Here is a 27,935-nt window from a genome sequence, read left to right on the forward strand (position 1 = left end):
TAATCTCACGTTTACGGTGGCCACCGGGTGTGGCCTTCATCTAATAGAGGTCTTGTGGAGCCCTATCATTTTCCGTTTCTATCTTTGGAAGGCTGTTCCGCCGATTACGTTCTCTGTTGCATACGTGGAGAGAAAAAAATAGACTCATGTTTAGAGGTATGTCTTGTCTTCTAGCTATTTGTAGCTGTGCTTTGAGTTTAAAAACAAAAGGACAAAAAGGCGATACAGCATGTGCACAAATAATGTAGTAAAGTGCGTGCCTGGGAACGGAGAGATCGCATGACTGAATCCGGATAACGGCTATTTTCAGTCCGTAATTTACTCTTCGTCTCTCAATAATGTGGTGAGTCGTTAGGAACGATACATGATTACGATTACACATTTTATTCTATTTCCTTTTCCCACTGAGATAACTGGGTTAGCTTAGGGACCCGCCGTCTCCGCAGCTGCTCCAAATTGTTGTTAAGAGGCGTAATCGGGCATTGAGCCACACGAAATAAATTACCTAAGAATTTAAGCAGTTATTCATCCTACTGTGTCGTATACCTACAATAAGTAAAATATCTTTATTTCCTATCCTTGATGACTTTGTAGCTTTAAATGTTACCTCTGTCGCAAAGCATTTGTCTTCCTTGTATGTAGCATACTATCCCATCAAGATTCACGTTGCATTCGTTAGTCATAGTAACGACTTTCACTCCGGTCTATTATCTATGTAATCAGTATCTTCATTGGTAGCGCACCAATCGTTAGTTTACGAACGCTTTCCATCGTGAATGTCAATGTTCCACTATCATGTGTTAAAACTGATGATCCTCCAGATTCTAAACTTTCCGAATCAGATACATCGTACTCATAGCGTTGATAACACTGTATTGTTTACCAAAAGCACACGACACGAGTATTGTTCTGTCACACACTTCTCATACTGACCACACAGTTGTTTTCTTCAGCTGCCTGAATGAAAAATTAAACCAGCTGGTCCATGGCATCGTAGTTAATATGTATAATTTTCTTTTCGTCGTGTGTGTCGCTAGATTAAACTTGTTTTCAAACACCCCTGTGTTGTTCTTGTATATGTTGTTGAAGTATATTCGTGGTAGAGACAAACTGAACGATATCATAAGCAGCTTGAAGATCATGCAGCGACGTTCTCTTAATTCCTTTTCCTAGCTCTCAGTTTAAGAATATCAAAAATTTGTCGGTGGTTTCTATGAATAGGATTGAAATTTTCGGCATCCTTGAATGATCCCTCTTTCAATTCTGAATGTTATACTTGCCTCAGTAGGTGTAACGGAAGATTTGTCATTGATGAATAAATTCTTCAGTCATTACCTACGATGTCTTGAAGTAAATATTGCCAAAATCTTTAAATTCGAGACAAAGTAGTAATTTATGCTGTAACTCGGTTCTATAATTTCGTTCACCTCGTATAAATATTCAGTTAACTCTCGAATTCAATTCGTTCCTTCGTTTGATTTACTTCGATTCTTTTATCTTATTTTGTTATGTGCACTGTACGTAGCAGAGACAAGGCTAAAGATTTGGTGCCTCTTGTCTGTCTCCTTCCGTATGATCAGAATAATCCTAGCATTGTTACGGTTTTGGGAAATTCTTTCCCAGTTATGCTGTTGATAATTTAGCAAGTATCTTTTGTATTGATATTTCAGCACCTTCAGTTATTGTTGTTGAACCACTGTTTATAGGTGCTTTCCGTTTGTTCATTTGTCGATTAACGTTCTAGAGCTCATATTGCATAAAAGCAAGACTGACACCATTTTGATTTTAATTGATTATCTAATGAGGTATGTTATCACATTATTTGAACGCTCACAAACTTTTCATTCTGCTGTTCTACCTGACATCTATACGGGTGAAACGGAATTTCTTTCCGTATCCATTTCTTCGTACGCCTTCAATTTTCAATGTTCTTTCTTTTCATATTTTGAGTTTACTTTCCCACATCTGTTCAAAGATATTTTCGATTGGTTTGGTCCAACGCATCATATGCTATACTTTTCGTATTAGACACTTGTCCTCTCATTAGCATACCATTTCCAGCCTGACATCTTCTTTCCCTTCGATTTCGTAATACAGCTACAGCTTTTGGTGTTTAAATACGCTGACGAAAAAAAAATTGCAACAACAAGCAAAATTGTGACAAACTAAAGTTGGTAGCCGTGTTTATATATCTGAAAGATGTCAGTATCTATTCGCACTAGTAGCATCGTTATGAAGATGCAAATCAGGTTTCCTGTAAATACACGCTGTGACGATCGCGAGCATTAGTTACCTTTGAGAATGGAAGTCTTGAGCTGATGTTAGTCGAGAATGCCTTTAAGGCAACAAAAATGCCATTACCAACACATCAGTAAGTTTGAACGAGAACGTGTGACAGGATTATGAGAAGCTGGATTTCCCTTCTCCGATACTGCGAAAAGACTTGGCAGGAATGCAGCCACTGTACTTGACTGCTGGCAGCGGTGGTCACGATAATGTACTGTCGCAAGACGACCGGGCTCCGGACGCCCGTGTGGCTTTACCAAGAGGAAAGACGATCGTGTTTGGCGTATGGATCTGGCGTGTCGTACTGCATCTGCATCAGTTTGAGCAGCAGTTGGCACCACAGCGACACAACGAACTGTTACTAATCTGTTACTTTAAGGTCAGCTTCAATCCAGATGCCCTGTAGCGTGCATCCCATTGAGCACAAATCATTGCCATTTGCTAGTTCAGTGCACTACAATCTGGAACCGCGTGACCGCTACGGTCGCAGGTTAGAATCCTGCCTCGGTCATGGATGTGTGTGACGTCCTTAGTTTAGTTAGGTTTAAGTAGTTCTAAGTTATAGGGGACTGATGACCTCAGAAGTTAAGTCCCATAGTGCTCAGAGCCATTTGAACCATTTTTTGTTAGTTCAGTGGTTTCATGCAAGAGGTCCGGGAGGACGGGGATGAGGTCTATTATGTTTTCTGATGAAAGCCGTATGTTGGTTAGAAGGACGTCAGATGGGGACCTGCAACCAACTTGTCTGCATGTAGACCAACTAGACCTGCACAGGAGTTCTACATCTACATTTACACTCCGCAAGCCACCCAACGGTGTGTGGCGGAGGGCACTTACGTGCCACTGTCATTACCTCCCTTTCCCGTTCCAGTCGCGTATGGTTCGCGGGAAGAACGACTGTCTGAAAGCCTCCGTGCGCGCTTTAATCTCTCTAATTTTACATTCGTGACCTCCTCCGGAGTTATAAGTAGGGGGAAGCAATATATTCGATACCTCATCCAGAAACGCACCCTCTCGAAATGTGGCGAGCAAGCTACACCGCGATGCAGAGCGCCTCTCTTGCAGAGTCTGCCACTTGAGTTTATTAAACATCTCCGTAACGCTATCACGGTTACCAAATAACCCTGTGACGAAACGCGCCGCTCTTCTTTGGATCTTCTCTATCTCCGTCAACCCGATCTGGTACGGATCCCACACTGATGAGCAATACTCAAGTATAGGTCGAACGAGTGTTTTGTAAGCCATCTCCTTTGTTGATGGACTACATTTTCTAAGCACTCTCCCAATGAATCTCAACCTGGTACCCGCCTTACCAACAATTTATTTTATATGATCATTCCAATTCAAATCGTTCCGCACGCATACTCCCAGATATTTTACAGAAGTAACTGGTACCAGTGTTTGTTCGGCTATCATATAATCATACAATAAAGGATCCTTCATTCTATGTATTCGCAATACATTACATTTGTCTATGTTAAGGGACAGTTGCCACTCCCTGCACCAAGTGCCATTCCGCTGCAGATCTTCCTGCATTTCGCTACAATTTTCTAATGCTGCCACTTCTCTGTACACTACAGCATCATCCGCGAAAAGCCGCATGGAACTTCCAACACTATCTACTAGGTCAGTTATAAATATTGTGAAAAGCAATGGTCCCATAACACTCCCCTGTGGCACGCCAGAGGTTACTTTAACGTCTGTAGACGTCTCGCCATTGATAACAACATTCTGTGTTCTGTTTGCTAAAAACTCTTGAATCCAGCCACATAGCTGGTCTGATATTCCGTAGGCTCTTACTTTGTTTATCAGGCGACAGTGCGGAACTGTATCGAACGCTTTCCGGAAGTCAAGAAAAATAGCATCTACCTGGGAGCCTGTATCTAATATTTTCTGGGTCTCTTGAACAAATAAAGCGAGTTGGGTCTCACACGATCGCTGTTTCCGGAATCCATGTTGATTCCTACAGAGTAGATTCTGGGTTTCCAAAAACGACATGATACTCGAGCAAAAAACATGTTCTAAAATTCTACAACAGATCGACGTCAGAGATATAGGTCTATAGTTTTGCGCATCTGCTCGACGACCGTTCTTGAAGACTGGGACTACCTGTGCTCTTTTCCAATCATTTGGAACCCTCCGTTCCTCTAGAGACTTGCGGTACACGGCTGTTAGAAGGGGGCAAGTTCTTTCGCGTACTCTGTGTAGAATCGAATTGGTATCCCGTCAGGTCCAGTGGACTTTCCTCTATTGAGTGATTCCAGTTGCTTTTCTATTCCTTGGACACTTATTTCGATGTCAGCCATTTTTTCGTTTGTGCGAGGATTTAGAGAAGGAACTGCAGTGCTGTCTTCCTCTGTGAAACAGCTTTGGAAAAAGGTGTTTAGTATTTCAGCTTTACGCGTGTCATCCTCTGTTTCAATGCCATCATCATCCCGGAGTGTCTGGATATGCTGTTTCGAGCCACTTACTGATTTAACGTAAGACCAGAACTTCCTAGGATTATCTGTCAAGTCGGTACATAGAATTTTACTTTCGAATTCACTGAACGCTTCACGCATAGCCCTCCTTACGCTAACTTTGACATCGTTTAGCTTCTGTTTGTCTGAGAGGTTTTGGCTGCGTTTAAACTTGGAGTGAAGCTCTCTTTGCTTTGTTGTTGTACCACGGTGGGTTTTTCCCGTCCCTCACAGTTTTACTCGGCACGAACCTGTCTAAAACGCATTTTACGATTGCCTTGAACTTTTTCCATAAACACTCAACATTGTCAGTATCGGAACAGAAATTTTCGTTTTGATCTGTTAGGTAGTCTGAAATCTGCCTTCTATTACTCTTGCTAAACAGATAAACCTTCCTCCCTTTTTTAATATTCCTATTAACTTCCATATTCAGGGATGATGCAACGGCCTTATGATCACTGATTCCCTGTTCTGCACTTAAAGAGTCGAAAAGTTCGGGTCTGTTTGTTATCAGTAGGTCCAAGATGTTATCTCCACGAGTCGGTTCTCTGTTTAATTGCTCGAGGTAATTTTCGGATAGTGCACTCAGTATAATGTCACTCGATGCTCTCTCCCTACCACCCGTCCTAAACATCTGAGTGTCCCAGTCTATATCTGGTAAATTGAAATCTCCACCTAAGACTATAACATGCTGAGAAAATTTATGTGAAATGTATTCCAAATTTTCTCTCAGTTGTTCTGCCACTAATGCTGCTGAGTCGGGAGGTCGGTAAAAGGAGCCAATTATTAACCTAGCTCGGTTGTTGAGTGTAACCTCCACCCATAATAATTCACAGGAACTATCCACTTCTACTTCACTACCGGCTAAACTACTACTAACAGCGACGAACACTCCACCACCGGTTGCATGCAACCTATCCTTTCTTTCAGTTATCGTCTGGGACGTGATTTCATGGGACACCAGGGGCACACTTGTGGTTATTCCACTCACGCTGTCAGTATATTTCTACGTCAGTCTGGTGGTTCGACCTATTAAGCTACCGTTCATGGACAGCATTCCAGGAGGCGTTTTCCAACAGGTTACAACTGGCCTGCCGGCCGCGGTGGTCTAGCGGTTCTGGGCGCTCAGTCCGGAACCGCGGGACTGCTACGGTCGCAGGTTCGAATCCTGCCTCGGTCATGGATGTGTGTGATGTCCTTAGGTTAGTTAGGTTTAAGTTGTTCTAAGTTCTAGGGGACTGATGACCTCAGAAGTTAAGTCCCATAGTGCTCAGAGCCATTTGAACCATTTTTTGTTAGTTCAATGGTTTCATGCAAGAGCTGCAGGAGGACGGGGTTGAGGTCTATTATGTTTTCTGATGAAAGCTACTTCTGCCTCGGTGCCCGTGATGGCCGTATGTTGGTTAGAAGGACGTCAGATGAGGACCTGCATCCAACTTGTCTGCATGTAGACCAACTAGACCTGCACAGGAGTTATCGTCTGGGACGTGATTTCATGGGACACCAGGGGCACACATATGGTTATTCCACTCACGCTGTCAGTAAATTTCTACGTCAGTCTGGTGGTTCGACCTATTAAGCTGCCGTTCATGAACAGCATTCCAGGAGGCATTTTCCAACAGGTTAAAACTGGCCTGCCGGCCGCGGTGGTCTAGCAGTTCTGGGCGCTCAGTCCGGAACCGCGGGACTGCTACGGTCGCAGGTTCGAATCCTGCCTCGGTCATGGATGTGTGTGATGTCCTTAGGTTAGTTAGGTTTAAGTAGTTCTAAGTTCTAGGCGACTGATGACCACAGATGTTAAGTCCCATAGTGCTCAGAGCCATTTGAACCATTTTTTGTTAGTTCAATGGTTTCATGCAAGAGCTCCGGGAGGACGGGGTTGAGGTCTATTATGTTTTCTGATGAAAGCTACTTCTGCCTCGGTGCCCGTGATGGCCGTATGTTGGTTAGAAGGACGTCAGATGAGGACCTGCAACCAACTTGTCTGCATGTAGACCAACTAGACCTGCACAGGAGTTATCGTCTGGGACGTGATTTCATGGGACACCAGGGGCACACATATGGTTATTCCACTCATGCTGTCAGTATATTTCTACGTCAGTCTGGTGGTTCGACCTATTAAGCTGCAGTTCATGAACAGCATTCCAGGAGGCATTTTCCAACAGGTTAAAACTGGCCTGCCGGCCGCGGTGGTCTAGCGGTTCTGGGCGCTCAGTCCGGAACCGCGGGACTGCTACGGTCGCAGGTTGGAATCCTGCCTCGGTCATGGATGTGTGTGGTGTCCTTAGGTTAGTTAGGTTTAAGTAGTTCTAAGTTCTAGGCGACTGATGACCACAGATGTTAAGTCCCATAGTGCTCAGAGCCATTTGAACCATTTTTTGTTAGTTCAATGGTTTCATGCAAGAGCTCCGGGAGGACGGGGTTGAGGTCTATTATGTTTTCTGATGAAAGCTACTTCTGCCTCGGTGCCCGTGATGGCCGTATGTTGGTTAGAAGGACGTCAGATGAGGACCTGCAACCAACTTGTCTGCATGTAGACCAACTAGACCTGCACAGGAGTTATCGTCTGGGACGTGATTTCATGGGACACCAGGGGCACACATATGGTTATTCCACTCATGCTGTCAGTATATTTCTACGTCAGTCTGGTGGTTCGACCTATTAAGCTGCAGTTCATGAACAGCATTCCAGGAGGCATTTTCCAACAGGTTAAAACTGGCCCGCCGGCCGCGGTGGTCTAGCGGTTCTGGGCGCTCAGTCCGGAACCGCGGGACTGCTACGGTCGCAGGTTGGAATCCTGCCTCGGTCATGGATGTGTGTGGTGTCCTTAGGTTAGTTAGGTTTAAGTAGTTCTAAGTTCTAGGCGACTGATGACCACAGATGTTAAATCCCATAGTGCTCAGAGCCATTTGAACCATTTTTTCTAAAGCTGGCCGACATACCACTGTTGTAACCCAACATGCTCTACATGGTGTCAACATGTTGCCTCGGTCTGCTCGATCATCAGATTTGCCTCCAATCGACGTCATCGGACGACAGCTCCAACTTCTTCCACAACCAGCACTAACCGTCCCTGTATTGACAGACCAAGTGCTACAGGCATGGAACTCCATCCCAAAAACTGACATCTGACGACTGTACAGCACAATCAATGCGCGTTTGCAAGCTTTCATTCAACATTCTGGCTGTTGCACCGGTTATTAATGCGCCAGGATTTCACACTTGCAATGCCTTATCTCGCGCTTACATTAACTCAGGATCTTGCGATGTTCCTGAGTTAAATATATTACATAGAGGAACGTAATCGCAAAATTTTATTTGTCGACATTTTTTACTTTTGTGGTGTTGCATTTTTTTTGCGTTATTACGTATACGTGTTACATAACTCCACCATTCGTCTATGTATAATGTTTAGGATGTGTTATCAACCTACTTTTGATACGGTTTGTCCCATGGAGATTTATTCTTAACACCTAAAAATTTATCCGATTTGTCCATTTAATGTCTTGCATCACGATGCAGCTGCATATATCAACAGCTACTATTCTTTCAGAGCAAAAAGAGCCTCTGTCACAAACGAGGCCGTTTTTGTTCTGAAACACTTTTAAATCGATTGCTGTATCAGCCAACCGCTATGGAATGGGAAATAGGAAAACCACCAGCTATTTATCGTGCACGTTTTACTACTTCCACGTAACGCCTCACTCCAAATTTTGACTAAAAGTTAAATTTTACATTCTTTTTCGTCAGAGAAACTTCTCTTGTTACTGCTAGTCTACAATTTAAATCATCTTTGCTTCTATCATCGTCAGTGTGTTTGATACCTTGAAAGTATCTAACCAAAATTGTATCCTTTTATTCAGTGAAAGTATCATTGATAAGATTGTTCTAAATTAATTATTCAGCAAACCTGCATCTGACTGCGTCTGTGAACTTGTTTCTTGCACCCCTCCATTCTGCCACAAATGCAACATGTACTTTGACTCAGCAATAAAATTTAAGAGAATAATGCCGTTTCTGCGATGGCATTAAGATGGTACTGGAAAATTAACATTTGGCCCTGATGTTGACTTGGTTCTTTCATTGGTGGGTAACTTTACTCTTTTTCATATTCAATTTAAGCATTGGATACAATGTTGATCTCAATATACATATATTGTTAAAATTTTAAGTCATACACAAAACCTACATTTCCAACATTTTTGTAGCACGAAACAATCTTACAAAAAATTTTATCAAACGCTTACTGTGTCAAACCTTGGACATACAAATCCTAACTCTGAATATTATCTAACAAACAATTTGAAATCATTATATATCTTCTCTCATTTACGTGCTAAGGTTTGGTCTGGGGCAGCGAGCGCGACCTACCTTACAGCTGTCACCACACGTCTGCTTTCTCCGGGTACCTACCTGCGACTCCTCGGTTTTTTACTGCACGCGCCCGGCTCTCTTAACCATCAAAGAACCTTCTGCTCAAAGATATTGTACTCGTTCCACCTTGCGGTTGGCAACTACCGACTATATTCTGGAGCTACCCCGATCAGACCTTAGCACATACCTTTCAACCTAAATAGCAAGACGTCTAGTAATTTTAGTTTCTCATTTTAGAATAATTTCTGTAGTATCAATTGACATGACTGACCACTCCCCCTCCTTCCGTAGCTGCGTGCTAACTGTGGCTGACTGACATGTGTGAAATCCAGTTTCGATTCCTGGTACTGTCAGCGGTTTTTTTTCCGAGGTGGAAATGCTGGAAGGGGGCCACTCATCATAGCGAAGCCTACTGAGGACCTCCTTGACCTATTAGTAGTGGTTCCAAATTCAAGAAACACTACAGTAAACAGGAGAGAGGTGTGCTGACCACTTGCTCCTCCAATCGGATCTGATGACGCCATTGGAAGAGAGTGACATGCTGCTCTTTCAGGTCGGACTGGCGCGTCCAAGGCTAGAAAGCAGAAATTTACGGTTCATGTTATTGACATGACTCGACTACAATACACTGCCACGTTACTTTAGTCTTATAACTTGTTTGAAGGATTTTTATCCATAGCGTTCCAATGATTTTCCCCTTTCGTTTGTTGCCCCTGAAAAAATAACTGGAACATTTTAACGTTTCGTCTTACTTACGTTTCCAAATTCATTATTATTATATGATAAAGAATCATGTAACTTCCTTATTGTATTACTACACTACAACAAACTCCTCCGAAATGCGTCAGAGTTGACTGAAAATCACGATTACACATTTGCATTACATTATTTTTAAAACTAAAACATTAGTTTTACCTTTTTAATGCAGCGAAATAGTTAAATGCAATATGCTGGAGTGACGTATCATTGAGGACAGCTCAGTGGCTGAGTAAATATATCTTGGATTTAACAAAAAAAAATGGTTCAAATGGCTCTGAGCACTATGGGACTCAACTGCTGAGGTCATTAGTCCCCTAGAACTTAGAACTAATTAAACCTAATTAACCTAAGGACATCACAAACATCCATGCCCGAGGCAGGATTCGAACCTGCGACCGTAGCGGTCTTGCGGTTCCAGACTGCAGTGCCTTTAACCGCACGGCCACTTCGGCCGGCCTTGGACTTAACACTGTAACGTTTAAGATGTAGTCCGAAGTTCAATTTGAGTATGTGAAAAAATTTCACCTCCGTTCAGAGTCCTCGTTGACCTGTAGGTCTCCCTATAATAGTAAGTAAGTCGGTTCACGCGATTTTAGTAACGGATGGGATATAGCCTCCGAGAGAAACACTGCTGTTTGAAACCAGGATTCTAGTTCAGGACGACTTTACCCTTCGTACACTGCAAATTAACAGAGTATATGTACAATCAATATGAGACTGGACTCGCCATCAGGAGGACGTGGCTTCATATCTCGGTCCCGCCATCCCAGTTTACGAGTAATATCTTTTCCACCAACAGCTTAGGCCGAAAGCTAGGCGGCGGCGCTGTAAATTCTTTCCCTCGGGGTTGTGCGAAATTTTGCCGCATCGCTATAGATCTCTTCATCCATAGGTCGTTACATCTTTAATATTTCTTGTTTCATCCTTAGCCCTTTAATTCGTTTTGAGCCCGTAGAGATTAAATCTTCATGCAGAAATAGGACTCGAAACCAAGCTCATCCCTAGCTTGAACTGTCCCTTATTCTCTGAGCAATTCAGAGGCACAACATTTTAATTTACAGTGTTGGTTCCCCGCTAACTTGGAATGTACGAGCGTGGATGAAGGAGTGGAACGTATAGAGATTGCACAGTAACTTCGGTCTCCGGTTGTAATATCTGAGAGATTTTGCACTGTGTATTATATTTTATTGCATCCGCTGCGTTGAAAAAGGTGCAAACTTATGATACTTAAATTAGTAACATTTTCCATAAGCCATGCTCCACAGGTTGTTAAATTTAGTAGTAAACCAGAGTGAATCTCTGTAGCAGTAGTTGATGGCTTCAATATGAAAGCCATAAACTACTGCTACAGAGATTCACTCTGGTTTACTACTAAGTTTGACATTACATTCTCAAATTCAGCTCCCCGAGTAATACCGAAAGAAGACAGACTGAACTCTGCTTGAAGTAGCGTAACGAACACAGTATTTCACCATGTAACTGGCTTCGCTTTCAGGTAGCACCACCTGAGCGTCACTAGGTGTAAACAATCTCGTGTACGAAACGATCAGTCTGTGTCAAATTACTTAACTTGCCTAAAATTGTTAATCACTGATACTAACACGATTAATCAAACAAAAATTGTGATAATATAGTGGGTTTCATTTGTTTCCGTTTAATTATAACATTCATCTACGTAAAACTAACAATAATGCTTCCAGAACGAGATTTTTATTATACATGGAAGTGGAAGCTGATTGAAACTTCCAGGCAGATTAAAAGTGTGTGTCGGATCGAGACTAGAACTCGGGACTTTTGCCTTTCGCAGGCAAATGCTCTACCAACTGTGCTACCTACGCATGCCTCAGAACCCATCCTCACGGCCTCGCTTCCGCCAGTTTGAAAGATTGGAGACGAGGTATTGGCGGATGTGAAGGTCGTAGGACGGGTCGTGAATCCGCCTGGAAGTATCTTAACTGAAATTTGTTAGCAAAATACAGCTAGGAAAATCTGACAGAACGTGATTAGCATTACTCGTATCTACATCACAGTATGCACATAAAACATTTCGAAAGCCTGTAAAAAGTAATTTTTGTTGAAAATGGCCAAGAAATGGTTTCTGTAATGTATTACAAAAGCCTCACTATTAGACTCATCATCATTTAATAACGTCAGAAAAGCTGTGCAATTTAAAACCCTTGTAACAATGATAAGAATAATGTAGGTATTGATGTTTGCTAAGTAACTGAATGTCCTGTCAACATCAAGAGCACAGAAATGATCACGAAACTCAAGGATTACTGTACCAATAAGAGATTAGAGCCTTACACAAAAGTAAAAACCGCAACGCAACATTTTTCATGATGGTGTAAAAATTAAAGAATGATAAGGTTACATGGCTTTGTGATTCCATGACTAACGATTACGACGCCCTAGTCTTTAAATGCAGTCATTCATTCTCCTCTTCTGCCTGATTGGATGATGGCCAGCACGACTTCCTCTCATATGCAAAAATGTTCATTTCAGAGCAGCATCTGTACCCATCATCCTCAACTGTTTGTTACACGTCATCTAAATACAGTATCCCACCACCTTTGTAATCTTACATCTTTACACGTCTTCTATCGTCCTGTCCTTTCCTGTAGTCACTATTTCCACGTAAACTATTACTCGCCGGCTGCATGGTGAACCTTCGAATTTATTACCTAACCTTCTGAATTAATTTCCAGATCACGCGCATAACACCTCATCTCAAACACTTCTTCTTTTGCTGTTTCACCACGGTCCACCATCCGCTACAATACTGTGCTCGAGGCGCATGGACTTACAAATTTATTCGTCAAATTGAGGATCATGTAAGCAACAGGAAACCTCTTGCTTCGTCTGTCATACGCTGTTTTGTTTCCGAGGGAGTGGAACTCCAGCACTTCGTCCACTACGTGGTCCCCATCTTTGAGACTTAGTCACTACTCTCTTATCTACAGATCATCAATACATTCGTATTACTTTAATCTCAACCCATATTCGGTGCAACAGGTCATGAAACTCTCCCTCACTCCCACTGAGGACAGAAGTGTCACGTGCGAATCTAATCACCGATATCACTTTTCTTTAATATTAAGCCAACTCCTGATCGTTTGTACCATTTCGCCTCTGCTTCTGCTACGTGCTGGTTAGCTAGTAAACAAGGAAGACTTTCTAACCCCTTTTTCAGTCCGAGAACTGCTGCATTCAACTTCCATTCCTATCTGTCTACCTTGGTTCCTGTACATATCCAATATTAGCCGCCTTTATCTGTACTTACAAGGGAACCTCCCCATCGCACCCCCCTCAGATTTAGTTATAACTTGGCACAGTGGATAGGCCTTGATAAACTGACCACAGATCAATTGAGAAAACAGGAAGAAGTTGTGTGGAACTGCGAAAAAATAAGCAAAATATACAAACTGAGTAGTCCATGGGGGACATAGGCAACATCAAGGAGAACGTGAGCTCAGGAGTACTGTGGTCCCGTGGTAGCGTGAGCAGCTGTAGAAGTGGAGGTCCTTGGTTCAAATCTTCCCCCGGGTGAAAATTTTACTTTCTTTATTTTTGCATAGTTATTATCTGTCCGTTAGTTCGTTGACGTCTCTGTTCACTGTAATAAGTTTAGTGTCTGTGTTTTGCGACCGCATCGCAAAACCGTGCGATTAGTAGACGAAAGGACGTGCCTCTCCAATAGGAACCGAAAACATTTGATCGCAAGGTCATAGATCAACCGATTTCTCCACAGGAAAACACATCTGATATATTTTATACGACACTGGTGACGGCATGTGCGTCACATGACAGGAATATGTTGTCGACCCACCAAACTTGTACACTTGGCGAATGGGTAAAAAGATTCTTCTACCTTGCCCGATTTAGGTTTTCTTGTGGATGTGATAATCACTCCCAAAAAAGTGATGAAAACATAAGAGTTTGTCACATAAACTGAAAATAAAAAATTAAACTTTTCACTCGATGGAAGATTTGAACCAAGCTCCTCACTTTACCACCAGGCCACGGCGCTTTTGCCCTCCCTGTGTCCTAGAAGTTGCTTATCTTCCCATGAACTACTCAGTTTGTATATTTTGCTTATTTTTTCATAGTTCCACACAACTTCTTCCTGTTTTCTCAATTGATCTGTGTTCAGTTTTTCAAGGCCTATCCACTGTGCCAACTTATAACTTAATCTGAAGGGGGTGCGATGGGGAGGTTCCCTTGTTAATAATGAGCGTATGACATTGGTGGCCGCCGCTCCACAAGTCCTTTAACGCCACTACGGCGACTTGCGACTGAATGAGGATGAAATGATGATGAAAGACACACAACACCCAGTCATGTCGAGGCAAAGAAAATCCCTGACCCCGCTGGGAATCGAACCCGGGACCTCGTGCACGGGAAGCGAGAAAGCTACCGCAAGACCACGAGCCGCCGACAACTGTACTTGGTTACCATTCGTATGAGAAGAGAGTCGTTAAGGAAAAAAAACTAAAAATGAATAATAAAATTTCTGTTTTCTGTTCAGCTGCTCGTCATGACGCACAGTGTTTCAGCACACGGTGACGTTACTGTTGCAGTGCCGCCCCACCAGCTGCTGGTGTACGACAGCTCCGGCCGAGAGGTGGTGGGCGCGGTCAGCGGCCTACTGGAGGGCAACGACCTCGTGCTAACCTGCGAGGTGCGCGGAGGTGAGTCTCGGCCTGCTCGGCTTCTCTCCGTGTTTCTACATGCTAAGACGCTGCTTTCCCCTAACTGAGTGACGAATTTCCCGCTACTTGTCGTACGTAACGAAGGAAGTGCGTGACCTAGAACGCTCGTGCTGCACGAAAACGTACTTAGAATATAAATCGCACATCGCTGACCGAGCGAGGTGGCGCAGTGGTTAGCACACTGGACTCGCATTCGGGAGGACGACGGTTCAATCCCGTCTCCAGCCATCCTGATTTTGGTTTTCCGTGATTTCCCTAAATCGTTTCAGGCAAATGCCGGGATGGTTCCTTTCAAAGGGCACGTCCGATTTCCTTCCCCATCCTTCCCTAACCCGAGCTCACGCTCCGTCTCTAATGACCTCGTTGTCGACGGGACGTTAAACAACATTCACCTAACCCACATCCCTGAAACAGTGGCATGAGACTTTCGCATGAAAAACTGCGCGTCTTACCACTGGAGACATTTGCAAAATCACCAGTTCAAGGTCTAAGAGAAGAAATTCGGTAATGCAAAGAAAAAGTGAAAATTATGTGATGATTTTGGTGTGTGGGACGGTCAGCAGCGTTGTTGTCAGCGTTCAAAAAAATTCCCAACCTTTACACAATATACTCTCACTATTCTCCTGAATTATGATGCAACGATGAGGACAAACTAAACACCCAGTCCCAGGGCGGAGAAAATCCCCGACCCGGTCGGGAATCAAACCCGGGACGCTGTGATCCAGACAAAAAGTGTAGATATTATCAGAACAAAACACACATAGTTCATTGTCATCATTTACTGATACATTTTGCCCTGCTTGAAATAATTACACTATTTGACTAACATACTTTTCCAACTGCCATGACAATATTTCACACTTTTTCATTCTTCAAAGTGCAGGTGTGGTTTTTCGATGAAGTTGTCAAAGCAATGTGAATCAGAACACTGACTAAAGCCAAGTTTTCGTATTCGGTATGCCTTCTGAATTCAAGCAGTCTAATACTAGACGCCTCGTTAACTACATTTTCACACGATGATACCGGTAAATCAAATTCATAACTGCCTTTTGCCAAGATTACATCGATGTTGTTATCTAAATATATAAATTATTTGGCGGACAAGGTGAGCTGCAATCTCCGGTTGCTTGCAGATGATGCCTTGGTCTACAATAAGGTGTCGAAGTTGAGAGACTAGGAAGGTACAAGACAGCTTAAGCGGAATTTGTAGTTCAAAAAATGGCTCTGAGCACTATGGGACTCAACTGCTGAGGTCATTAGTCCCCTAGAACTTAGAACTACTTAAACCTAACTAACCTAAGGACATCACACACATCCATGCCCGAGGCAGGATTCGAACCTGCGACCGTAGCGGTCGCGCGGTTCCAGACTGTAGCGCCAGAACCGCTCGGCCACCAGCGGCCGGCGAATGTGTAGTTGGTGTAATGAATGGCAGCTAGCTAAAAATGTGGTAAGATGTAAGTTGATGCGGATGAGTAGGAAAGTCAAACCTGTAATGTTCGTATACGCTATTATCAATGACCTGCTTGACATAATCACAAATTTTAAATATCTAGGCGTAACATTGCAAAACGATATGAAATGGAACGAGCATTTGAGGATTCTCCTAGGTAAGGCGATGGTCGACTTTTGTTTATTGAGAGGATTTTAGGAATGAGTGGTGCTCTTGTAAAGGAGCCTCCATATAGAACTGTGGTGCGACCTGTTCTTGAGTACTACTCCAGTGTTCTGGATCGTTACCAGGTCGTCGTGATGGGAGACACCGAAGCAATTCAGAGGCGGGCTGCTAGATTTGCTACTGATAGGTTCTAGCAACACGTAAGTGGTACGGAGATTCTTTGGGAACTCAAATGGCAATCCATGGAGGGAAGTCGACTTTCCTCTCGAGAGATGCTATTGAGAAAATTGAGAGAACCGACATTTGAAGGTGATTGTCAAACAATTGTGCTGCAGCCAACATACAGTGCGCGTAAGGACCACGAAGATAACATGCAAGAAATTAGGCCTCATACGAAGTCATATAGATAGTCATTTTTTCCTCGCTCTATTTGCGAGTGGAACAGGAAGGGAAATGGCTAATATGGGTGCAGTGTACCCTCTACCGCGCATCTTACGGCGGCTAGATGTATACGTAGAACTTACATTGTGATAGAGGCACACATCAAGAGCTTAGAAATATTTTGTCTTCATTGGTGTGTTTTTGGCCCTATTATATCCAATGCCGGTTTACGTACGCAAGCGACACAAGCCGTCACTTGGGGCGCCAAGCTGATACGTGCGCCCAGCTGCGAGATCTGTGCTTATCACAGTTAGTAGGGAAATGTGACGCGGTTGAAAGCGTGCAAGCGGAAAGGGGGAAGGCCGGGCGCCAAATGATAAGTCGCTTGTAGGAAAAAATTTTCTGGATCCGTCCCGAATTATGTCGATAGTTTGTCCCTCCACGTTACTGCAGTTCCTCTCTCAAGGGCTTGAACAGAAGATCATTCTATCGTGGGAAGATGCGCAGTTTGGCATGTGAATGGGTCTTACTACTGCTTCTGGATGAACGAATTAGGTTCTAAGCTCATTTGCGTGGGGTTCTGAGGGTTCGAGTTCACGCACTTAGCTTTTAAGACTTGATATGTAATTGATGTTGTATTTGTGCGTCGAACGAACCATGTCAGAAATAAGCAAGGTGTGGAATATATAATACGATGCTTTATATTTCACTGCCGAAAAATACCTAGAAAATTCAAAATGACAAAATGTTGAAAATACGCTCCTTGGCGCCCAAAATCGTGGTCTGTAGTACCCATACTAAAAACCAATCACGTAACTGAAAAAAATAAGTTACACATATTGATGGGAGACCAAGAAACATTTACTGAATGCTACACCACGTTTCAAAGCGTCATGGAGCTATGGCACTATTTTTCAATACAGTCACCAAGTCTGAGTACGCAACGGTCCGAAAGTTCCAACCGTCGTTCAGCTGATCGACGATACAAATTCGCTCAATGGTCAGGCAAACATTCGAGATTTGTTGAGTCTTCTTCGGAAACACTATGTTCCCCAGATACTGTTTCAGACTGCCGGAAACATAGAAATCGCCTGGTGCATCATGTGGATTCTACGGCTGAATAGAATCTTCGGCGTCTCTGCGGCCTTGATGAAAATACTAAAACCATCTCACTACGGCAGGGTATGACATTCATTCGGTCGACACATCACCACTATTTGATGGTGCATCTGTGTACAATATAGACGTTTTGTCCACATGAATCATATTGCCCCGGGTACGTCAGCACTGGAGTACGTTTCTATCTTCCACGCCATTTCCTTTCCACGGTGTGATTGTACCTGTTATCCGTACCACGGCAAAACTGTGTATATAAGATACGCGGAACATGTTCTCTTTTCGGACAACACGCCACTGATGTTGCGTAATTACCTTAGCGTAGGACGGCATGTTAAGCTGCTCTCTAAAGTTTCTACATAGGTTAACTTTCTCCATTGGAAGATTTCGATTCACTGCACATGGGCTTTTAGGATATTATCCTTACGCAACACCTTTCAGGTGACTCCCAGTAAAATGAGATCCCGAGGTCTAGAAGATGTAATGATTGGATCTATTTAATCATATTTCTTATTACACTTGACTACAATGTGCACAAATACAGTTATTCGCTAACGTTAAATGTCTCATACACAGGAATGGTTTTGATTAATTCAGTGTATCCAATCATATTCGTATGACCGTTTGATGGAATCATTTAGTTCATCGGTGCTCTCTTCAAAACCACATCGGTTAGAGAAAATGTGGACAATACTTTTTAGCTGATTATCGTAAATCCACACAAGAAAAATAATAATACAGCCCATGATGCTTGGTTACCTTATTGTACTGATGTTCCTCAGAATGCTTTCTAATCTACGGCTGGTTGAAATGGATAGGATATGGCTGTGGATAGTGTGGCACCGCGATTTTTGCTATTCATAAGTATCCAGTAAACTTATATGTTGCTATATTACAGACCTCTTCAAACATTTATACACAGAGACACTCAACTCATTGCTAACAAGGAAAGACACCGGTTTCCTAGTCAAATCTACTAGCCAGCGCATATAATGCAACTTGTTAAAATGTGATTTTTAAAATAAGTTAAGCCACAAGACCATAACATAGGTAGATCATTCGCCAAAAGAAAATGCCATGTCGGACAGAACTGCGCACTATCTGGAGGGAAGTTACTGTAATTTCATCCTCTCCCTCCGATGTCGAGAAAGAATGTCGTCACATCTCGGTCCTCACTTTGATCGTTTGTGGACTGTTGTTTCATTCACCCACATTGACTTATAACATCTTAGTTCAACAGCGAAAAGGTTTAGGAGTGACATTTTTAAATTTTGTAACTCCTTTGGGATCCGTTTGCTACTAAATCAGATTGCTCGATAGATTTGACTACAATGTGCCTAAGTACATATCTTTTCTGACATAAACTGCCTCAAAGACATGAACTGCTCTGATTGATGCTGTGCATCCAATCATAATGATAATATGGTTATATGCTTTATTCATGACAGCTGTTTCGGTCTGACTGCGATTATTTTTTTTTTTTTATTTTTTTTTTTTTATTTATTTATTTATTTTTTTTTTTTTTTTGCTTTCGTTGTATCTGCCATGAAGTTTGCTGTTACCATAACAACTTTTGCTAAGTTTATTATATAAAAGACAATTTTGTCTCTGTATACATGTTCCTTATTTTCTAAAATGTTGACACTCTTACTTGACCACGTATGCATGCATACTCTTAGATAAATTATCATAACTATCAATTACATCTTCCCACCATCATTCATTGTGCCTTTGGAACTATTTATCTATGTTTCTCCTTGAACCTTCAGAATAAATGGTGTATTGAAGTTGTGAATGACTTCGTTACTTGATAAAATGTCGTTAGTTTGTCTTCTCATTAGGTGTTCTTCAACTAATTATCTATTGCATTTATTTTGGAAGAATGTGCGAAGGACATTCATGTTGTTCTTGGCCTATTCCAGTAACATATGACATTCGTTATTTACTATTTTATTCGTGACTATAATGTTCATCAGCTGTGATATATATATATATATATATATATATATATATATATATATATATATATATATGTATATATATATATACTAGGTGGTTACAATTAATCTTTCCTTACTTAACATGTTATAATGTGGAAACTAATTACCAAACTTGGTAGGATTAATGTCCAGAGTATGCGGTGCATGATTTCCATGTGTCACAGCGCCCACGTACAGTTGCAACTATGGCCACCACGTGCCGTGATCAGTCATCTTGATTCACAGTCTCACACACCTGAACTGTCACAGTGCACTTGACATGTCAACATCAGCTTGGACAAAAGAAGCAGAGCATTATTGGTGAAGCCCTACTATCAAAACAACAGTAATGCTGCAGCTGCACTTCGAGAATATTGCCAGCTGAAAGGATTGCGGAAGGGTGCTTTTTCTCCATCTACTGTGCAGAGCATGATGAAGTTCGGATCAACTGGAGAACTGGACATCGCTCCGGGAAGAGGCCGACGACCAGTTGCACCACAGGTGGTTTATGGAATTGCTGTTGCAATGGCAGACAAAGCCACACACAATTCCAACTCCGTGCAAGATATACACTCCTGGAAATTGAAATTAGAACACCGTGAATTCATTGTCCCAGGAAGGGGAAACTTTATTGACACATTCCTGGGGTCAGATACATCACATGATCACACTGACAGAACCACAGGCACATAGACACAGGCAACAGAGCTTGCACAATGTCGGCACTAGTACAGTGTATATCCACTTTTCGCAGCAATGCAGGCAGCTATTCTCCCATGGAGACGATCGTAGAGATGCTGGATGTAGTCCTGTGGAACGGCTTGCCATGCCATTTCCACCTGGCGCCGCAGTTGGACCAGCGTTCGTGCTGGACGTGCAGACCGCGTGAGACGACGCTTCATCCAGTCCCAAACATGCTCAATGAGGGACAGATCCGGAGATCTTGCTGGCCAGGGTAGTTGACTTACACCTTCTAGAGCACGTTGGGTGGCACGGGATACATGCGGACGTGCATTGTCCTGTTGGAACAGCAAGTACCTTTGCCGGTCTAGGAATGGTAGAACGATGGGTTCGATGGCGGTTTGGATGTACCGTGCACTATTCAGTGTCCCCTCGACGATCACCAGTGGTGTACGGCCAGTGTAGGAGATCGCTCCCCACACCATGATGCCGGGTGTTGGCCCTGTGTGCCTCGGTCGTATGCAGTCCTGATTGTGGCGCTCACCTGCACGGCGCCAAACACGCATACGACCATCATTGGCACCAAGGCAGAAGCGACTCTCATCGCTGAAGACGACACGTCTCCATTCGTCCCTCCATTCACGCCTGTCGCGACACCACTGGAGGCGGGCTGCACGATGTTGGGGCGTGAGCGGAAGACGGCCTAACGGTGTGCGGGACCGTAGCCCAGCTTCATGGAGACGGTTGCGAATGGTCCTCGCCGATACCCCAGGAGCAACAGTGTCCCTAATTTGCTGGGAAGTGGCGGTGCGGTCCCCTACGGCACCGCGTAGGATCCTACGGTCTTGGCGTGCATCCGTGCGTCGCTGCGGTCCGGTCCTAGGTCGACGGGCACGTGCACCTTCCGCCGACCACTGGCGACAGCATCGATGTACTGTGGAGACCTCACGCCCCACGTGTTGAGCAATTCGGCGGTACGTCCACCCGGCCTCCCGCATGCCCACTATACGCCCTCGCTCAATGTCCGTCAACTGCACGTACGGTTCACGTCCACGCTGTCGCGGCATGCTACCAGCGTTAAAGACTGCGATGGAGCTCCGTATGCCACGGCAAACTGGCTGACACTGACGGCGGCGGTGCACAAATGCTACGCAGCTAGCGCCATTCGACGGCCAACACCGCGGTTTCTGGTGTGTCCGCTGTGCCGTGCGTGTGATTATTGCTTGTACAGCCCTCTCGCAGTGTCCGGAGCAAGTATGGTGGGTCTGACATACCGGTGTCAATGTGTTTTTTTTTCCATTTCCAGGAGTGTATATTTTACTGCAGCTTCCACCACAGGGCGTACAACGACGTGTTGCCCTCGCTCTCCACTTTTTCGTAAGGACTGAAGTTGATAAGAGCTCGCCATGGACCATCCTATGGGCAGACGAGACTCATTTTTTTCTGGGGGGGGGGGGGGGTGAGGTCAATACACAGGATTCACATCCAGTCGCTGTGACACATTCCTCTGCATGGTGAAGGTGTCACCGTATTATGTGGCTCCACGGCTTCGTTCATCATTGGCCCATTCTTTTTTGAAGAAGTCGGGCTCAAGGACCAACAACGTATAGTGTGACTGGCCAGCGTTACAGCCATATGTTTCGCCAGCATGTCATACACGCCTTAGAGGCGAGAGACGCATAGATCTTAATGCTTTTCATGCTGGATAGGACACCACCGCTAATTGCTCGTGAAGTTCACTTGCTTCTCCGAAACACATTTGGAAACGATCGAATTATCAGCCGATCGTTTCCAAATGCTTGGCCGGCACAATCGTTTGGTCTCACTCCCTGTAATTTCTGGTTGTGAGGCTATCTGAAGGACAGTGTTTACCAGGCGTACAAACACACATGTGCTGATCTGAAGCGCAGCAAGAGAGGTAGCTAGCATACCTACGGACACGCTTCGTTCTGCTGTGCAAAATATAATCCTACCCTTTCAGTCTCTTCTAGACACTAATGGGCACCATATTGAGCACATTTTTAGCAGTAATGGTACGAGTGTGTAATGGACTGGTTTAGCGTAGCAGCTCATTAAAAGAGTTTCAGTTTCAGTCCCTGACATTAATGCTACCAAGTTTGGTCCTCGTACTGTAATTAGTTTCCGTGTTATAACGTCTTAAATAGGGAAAGTTTAATTATAACCACCCGATATATTTCAGAATAAAACTATTCGTTACTTGACTGTGCCGTTTAAGACAAATTAATCTGTCGCCTTCAGAACCTTAGTACTGGTTTAGATTTTACTTGCTGCTGGTACAACAGCTTGACAGATACATGGATGGCCGCGCGGGGTAGCTGTGCGGTCTCAGTGCCTTGCCACAGTTCGCGCGGCTCCCCTGTCAGAGGTTCGAATCCTCTCTCGGGCATGTGTGTGTGTGTGTGTGTGTGTGTGTTTTGTTCTTATAGTAATTAGTTTAAGTTGGGTTAAGTAGTGTATAAGCCGAGGGACCGACGACCTCAGCAGTTTGGTCCAATAGCAACTTACTAAAAAACTCCAAAAAATACATGGATGTGACTAAGTTAATGTAAAATGTTAATCTGTCTTTACAATAATCACCTAAAACATGTACATTTTAGGGCATATTATGCCATTATGCTCTTGTGAAGAAGATATTGATATCCACTAAACCAATACTAAGCTTCTGATGGTGACAAATTGTTGTTATTATTGTGGTATTCAGTTCAGCGACTGGTTTGATGCAGCTCTCTATGCTACTCTATCTTGTGCAAGCTTCTTCATCTCCGAGTAACTACTGCAACCTACATCCTTCTGAATCTGTTTAGTGTATTCATGCCTTGGTCTCCCTCTACGTTTTTTACCGTCCTCGCTTCTCTCCAATCCTGAATTGATCATCCCTTGATGCCTCAGTACGAGACCTCGCAATGGATCCCTTCTTCTAGTCAAGTTGTGCCACAAATTCCTCTTCTCCCCAGTTCTGTTCAGTACCTCTTCATTAGTTACGTGACCTACCCACCTAATCATCAGAATTCTCCTGTAGCATCACATTTCGAAAACTTCTATTCTCTTTTTGTCTAAACTATTTAAAGTCCACGTTTCACTTCCATATATGACTACACTCCATACAAATACTTTCAGAAAAATCTTCCTAACACTTAAATCTATACTCTATGTTAACAAAATTTCTCTTCTTCAGAAACGCTTTTTTTGCCATTGACAGTCCACATTTTATATCCTCTCCACTTCTACCATCAGCAGTTATTTTGCTCCCCAGATACCAAAACTCATCTACTATTTTATTTCTTGGTGTTCATCTTACGTCCTCCTTTCAAGACACTGTCAATTCCGTTCAACTGCTCTTCCAGGTCCTTAACTGTCCCTGACAGAATTACAATGTTGTTGGTATACCTCAAAGTTTTTATTTCTTCTCCATAGATTTTAATTCCTACCCCAAATTTTTCTTTTCCTTTTGTTACTGCTTTCTCAATATACAGATTGAATAACATCGAAGATAGGCTACTACCCTGCCTCACTCCCTTCTCAACCACTGCTTCCCTATGGCGGCCCTCGACTCTTATCTGCCATCTGGAATCTGTACATACTGTAAATAGTCTTTCGCTCCCTGTATTTCACCCCTGTCCCTTCAGAATTTTAAAGAGAGTATTCCAGTTAACATCATCCAAAGCTTTCTCCAAGTCCACAAATGCTACAAACGTAGGTTTTCCTTTCCTCAACTCATGTTCTAAGATACGTCGTAGGGTCAGTATTGCCTCATGTGTTCCAATCATTCTACGGAATCCAAACCAATCTTCACCGATGTCGGCTTCTAACAGTTTTTCCATTCCTGTATAAAGAATTCGTGTTAGTATTTTGCAGCCGTCACTTATTAAACTGTGAGTTCGGTACTTTTCACATATCTCAACCACTGCTTACTTTGGGATTGGAACTGTTATATTCTTCTTGAAGTCTGGGGCTATTTCGCCCTTCTCATACATCTTGCTCATCAGATTGTAGAGTTTTGTCGGGGCTGGCTCTTCCATGGCCAACAGTTGTTATAATGGAATTTTGTCTACTCCAGGGGCCTTGTTTTGACTTATGTCTCTCAGTGCTCTGTCAAACTCTTCACACAGTATCATATCTCCCATTTTATCTTCATCTACGTCATCTTCAATTTTCATAACATTAGCATCAAGCACAAAAAATTGTTCAAATGGCTCTGAGTACCATGGGACTTAACTTCTGACTTCATCAGTCCCCTAGACCTTAGAACTAGTTAAACCTAACTAATATAAGGACATCACACACATCCATGCCCGAGGCAAGATTCGAACCTGCGGCCGTAGCGGTCGCGCGGTTCTAGACTCGAGCGCCTAAAACCGCTCGACCACGTCAAGAACATTGCCCTTGTATAGACCCTCTATATACTCCTTCCGCCTTTGTGCTTTCCCCTCTTAGCTTAGAACTGGTTTTCCATTTTAGTACTTGATATTAATACATGTGGTTCTCTTTTCTCTAAACGCCTCTTGAATTTTCCTGTAGGCTCTATCTGTCTTACCCCTAGTTACATATGCCTATACTTCCTTACATTTGTCCTGTAGATATCCTTGCTTAGTCATTTTGCACATCCTGTTGAACTCAATTTTTAGCTGTTTGCACTCCTTTCTGCCACCTTCATTTACTGCATTTTTGTATTTTCTCCTTTCATCAAATTCAATATCTCTTCTGTTACCCAAGGATTTCTACTAGCTCTCGTCTTTTTACCTACTTGATCCTCTGCTGCCTTCATTATTTCATCTCTGAAAGCTACCCATTCTTCTTCTAGTGTAGTTCTTTCCCCAATTCTTGTCAATCTTTCCCTAATGCTTTCACTGAAAACCTCTATAACCTCTGGTTCTTTCAGTTTATCGAGGTCCTATCGCTTTAAATTCCCACCTTTTTGCAGTTTCTTCAGTTTTAATCTGCAGTTCATAACCAATAGATGGTGGTCTGAGTCCACATCTGCGCCTGGAAGTGTCTTACAGTTTAAAGCGTGGTTCCTAAATCTCTGTCTTACCACCATGTAATCTTTCTGAAAACCTCCAGAGTCTCCAGGCCTCTTCCACATACGCATCTTTCTTTCATGAGTCTTAAAACTAGTGTTAGCTACCATTAAGTTATGCTCTGTGCCAAATTCTACCAGGCGATTCCCTCTTTCATTCCTTACCCCCAGTCCATATTGACTTACTACTTTTCCTTGTTTTCCTTTTCCTACTATCGATTCCATTCCTCCATGACTATAAAATTTTCGTCTCCATTCACCATCTGAATAACTTCTATTACCTCATCATACATTTCTTCAATCTCTTCGTCAGCTGCGGATCTAGTTGGCATATAAACCTGTACTACTGTGGTAGGCGTGGGCATCGTGTCTATCTTTGCTACAATAATGCGTTCCCTATGCTGTTCGTGTACCATACCCACGCTCCCATTTTTTGTTCATTTTTAAACCTACTCCTGCATTACCCCTATTTTATTTTGTATTTATAGCCCTGTATTCCCATGACCAGAAGTCTTGTTTCTCCTGCCGCCGAACTTAAATAATTCCCACTATATCTAGTTTTAAGCTATCCATTTCCCTTTTTAAATTTTTTAACCGACCTGCCCGATTAAGGGATCTGACAGTCCACGCTCCGATCCGTAACACCAGTTTTCTTTCCCCTGATAACGACGTCCTCCTGAGTAGTCTCCGCCTGGAGATCTAAATGGGGAACTATTTTACCTCCAGAATATTTTACCCAACAGGACGCCATCATTATTTAACCATACAGTAAAATTGCATGCCCCTGGAAGAATTACAGTTGTAGTTCTCCTTAATTTCAGCTGTCCACAGTACCAGCACAACAAGGCCATTTTTGTTAATGTTACAGGGACAGATTAGTCAATTATCTAGACTATTGCCCCTGCAACTACTGAAAAGGCTACTGTCCCTCTTCAGGAACCACACATTTGTCTGGCCTCTCAACAGATACGCCTCTGTTGTGGTTTCACCTATAGTTCGGCAATCTGTATCGCTCAGGCACGCAAGCCTCCCCACCAATGGCAAGGTCCATCGTTCATGGGAGGCAAATTACACTATCGAAATTGGTAAAGTGAATAAAAGTATAATTACAACTGACAAATGTAATTTATTCTGAAAAACACGATATTTCTGCTGTCACCAAATTTCCAATTACAAAACTGTACTTCGGTATTTGCCTTTTGAATATTACAATTATCCATTATCACATAGCACAGTAGTTCTATTTTACTGACATATAACAGCTTCTATACATTACTTGAACTTCCATCAATGTTTGCATTGTCTTTTTAATCTTTATGTTTACAACAATACTAACATCTGGAACTCTTCTCTGCTTTGTTCCTCTCTCTTAATACTGTATACCTGATTCTAAGTCAACTGGCCTCTTCGTTTATCTTCACCCCTCTGATTTCCCTGGCGTGCCCCATTTAATCTTAATTAAACTGTCTTCTCGCTCCACTTACCTATTTTGTAAACCCAGATTTCTGAAAGTTAGTGTCTCTTCAGGTTTATGTGACAGAAGCTGTTCACCAGCCAACAAGATGGCTTGGCAGACGGGGTTTTCTTGGATTTTCTTCATATTTACTGGACCTGAAAGTGACTACATTAAGCAGATATTGGGTTCCTATAACAGTATGATCCGATTCTCAGAAACATACCAAAAAACCGATTTTGAAGTTTTCCATTTGTTGTTTGGCACAAAAAATTAATTCGTTTTATCTGAATCGCAAGCTATGTAGGTTTCCTTACTAGTCCTGTAATCACGAGTTCACTGGTTCGAATCCCGCTAGCGGCTAATTTGTTGAAACTCTACTTTGAATTCAATAATTATTATCAAACTGATATGTAAACTAAAAAATATTCATGCGAGTCATAATGTATATTCGTGTTGGAGGGTACCAAAGCCAAATAATTATTTACTAAATGTGACAGTATTTTGCTTAATATTTTTATTTAACAAATGTGTAAATGAGATGAGTAGAAAAACTGCTGATTTCGTTCTGTCATTTATAATACTTTGATCAGAACATTTTCATATCTAATTTCTAAGCACATAGATATTCTTGATGAATTAGTATTCTTGAGCAAAACTGGGAAACATTAAATGAAGCGAAAACTTTTTTTATTTGAGGAAGTTGCGAATTTATTGTTATAAACACAAGTTTAACATTACTAAAAATATTTAATTTATTACAAACACAAAATTTTTCTATCATTGGTATGTAAAAATGAAGATAATCTTTTTATAAAAAGTTATGATTCACAATTGTATTTGTTAACTAATATTGCGATTCGATAATAAACATTAATCAAGAATTGAATCAGTGACTTCATGATTATCAGACAAAAATGTTATGCACTCACCTATTTTTATTTCATATATTTATTGTTATGGTGTTCTTTCATATTTAGGTAATAAGTCGAAGTTATCAGATGGGACTTTTGGAGAAAAGAATTGAAAGAGCTGTGAGACGAACCGTTAACACATGCAAAGTAGGCACTCTGTTGCAG

General features: G+C 42.6%; 1 protein-coding gene across 1 annotated transcript in view; it reads left to right on the forward strand.

The window, feature by feature from the left end:
• Positions 1-27,935, forward strand: part of LOC124796117 (hemicentin-2-like) — a 790,202-nt gene that overhangs the window by 529,132 nt on the left and 233,135 nt on the right. Inside the window, exon 4 of the mRNA XM_047260206.1 lies at positions 14,459-14,569. Coding sequence (XP_047116162.1) covers positions 14,459-14,569 — 111 coding nt within the window. The remainder of the gene's footprint in view (positions 1-14,458; positions 14,570-27,935) is intronic.

The sequence above is a fragment of the Schistocerca piceifrons genome, chromosome 4 (genome assembly GCF_021461385.2).
Source record: "Schistocerca piceifrons isolate TAMUIC-IGC-003096 chromosome 4, iqSchPice1.1, whole genome shotgun sequence".
Taxonomy (NCBI): domain Eukaryota; kingdom Metazoa; phylum Arthropoda; class Insecta; order Orthoptera; family Acrididae; genus Schistocerca; species Schistocerca piceifrons.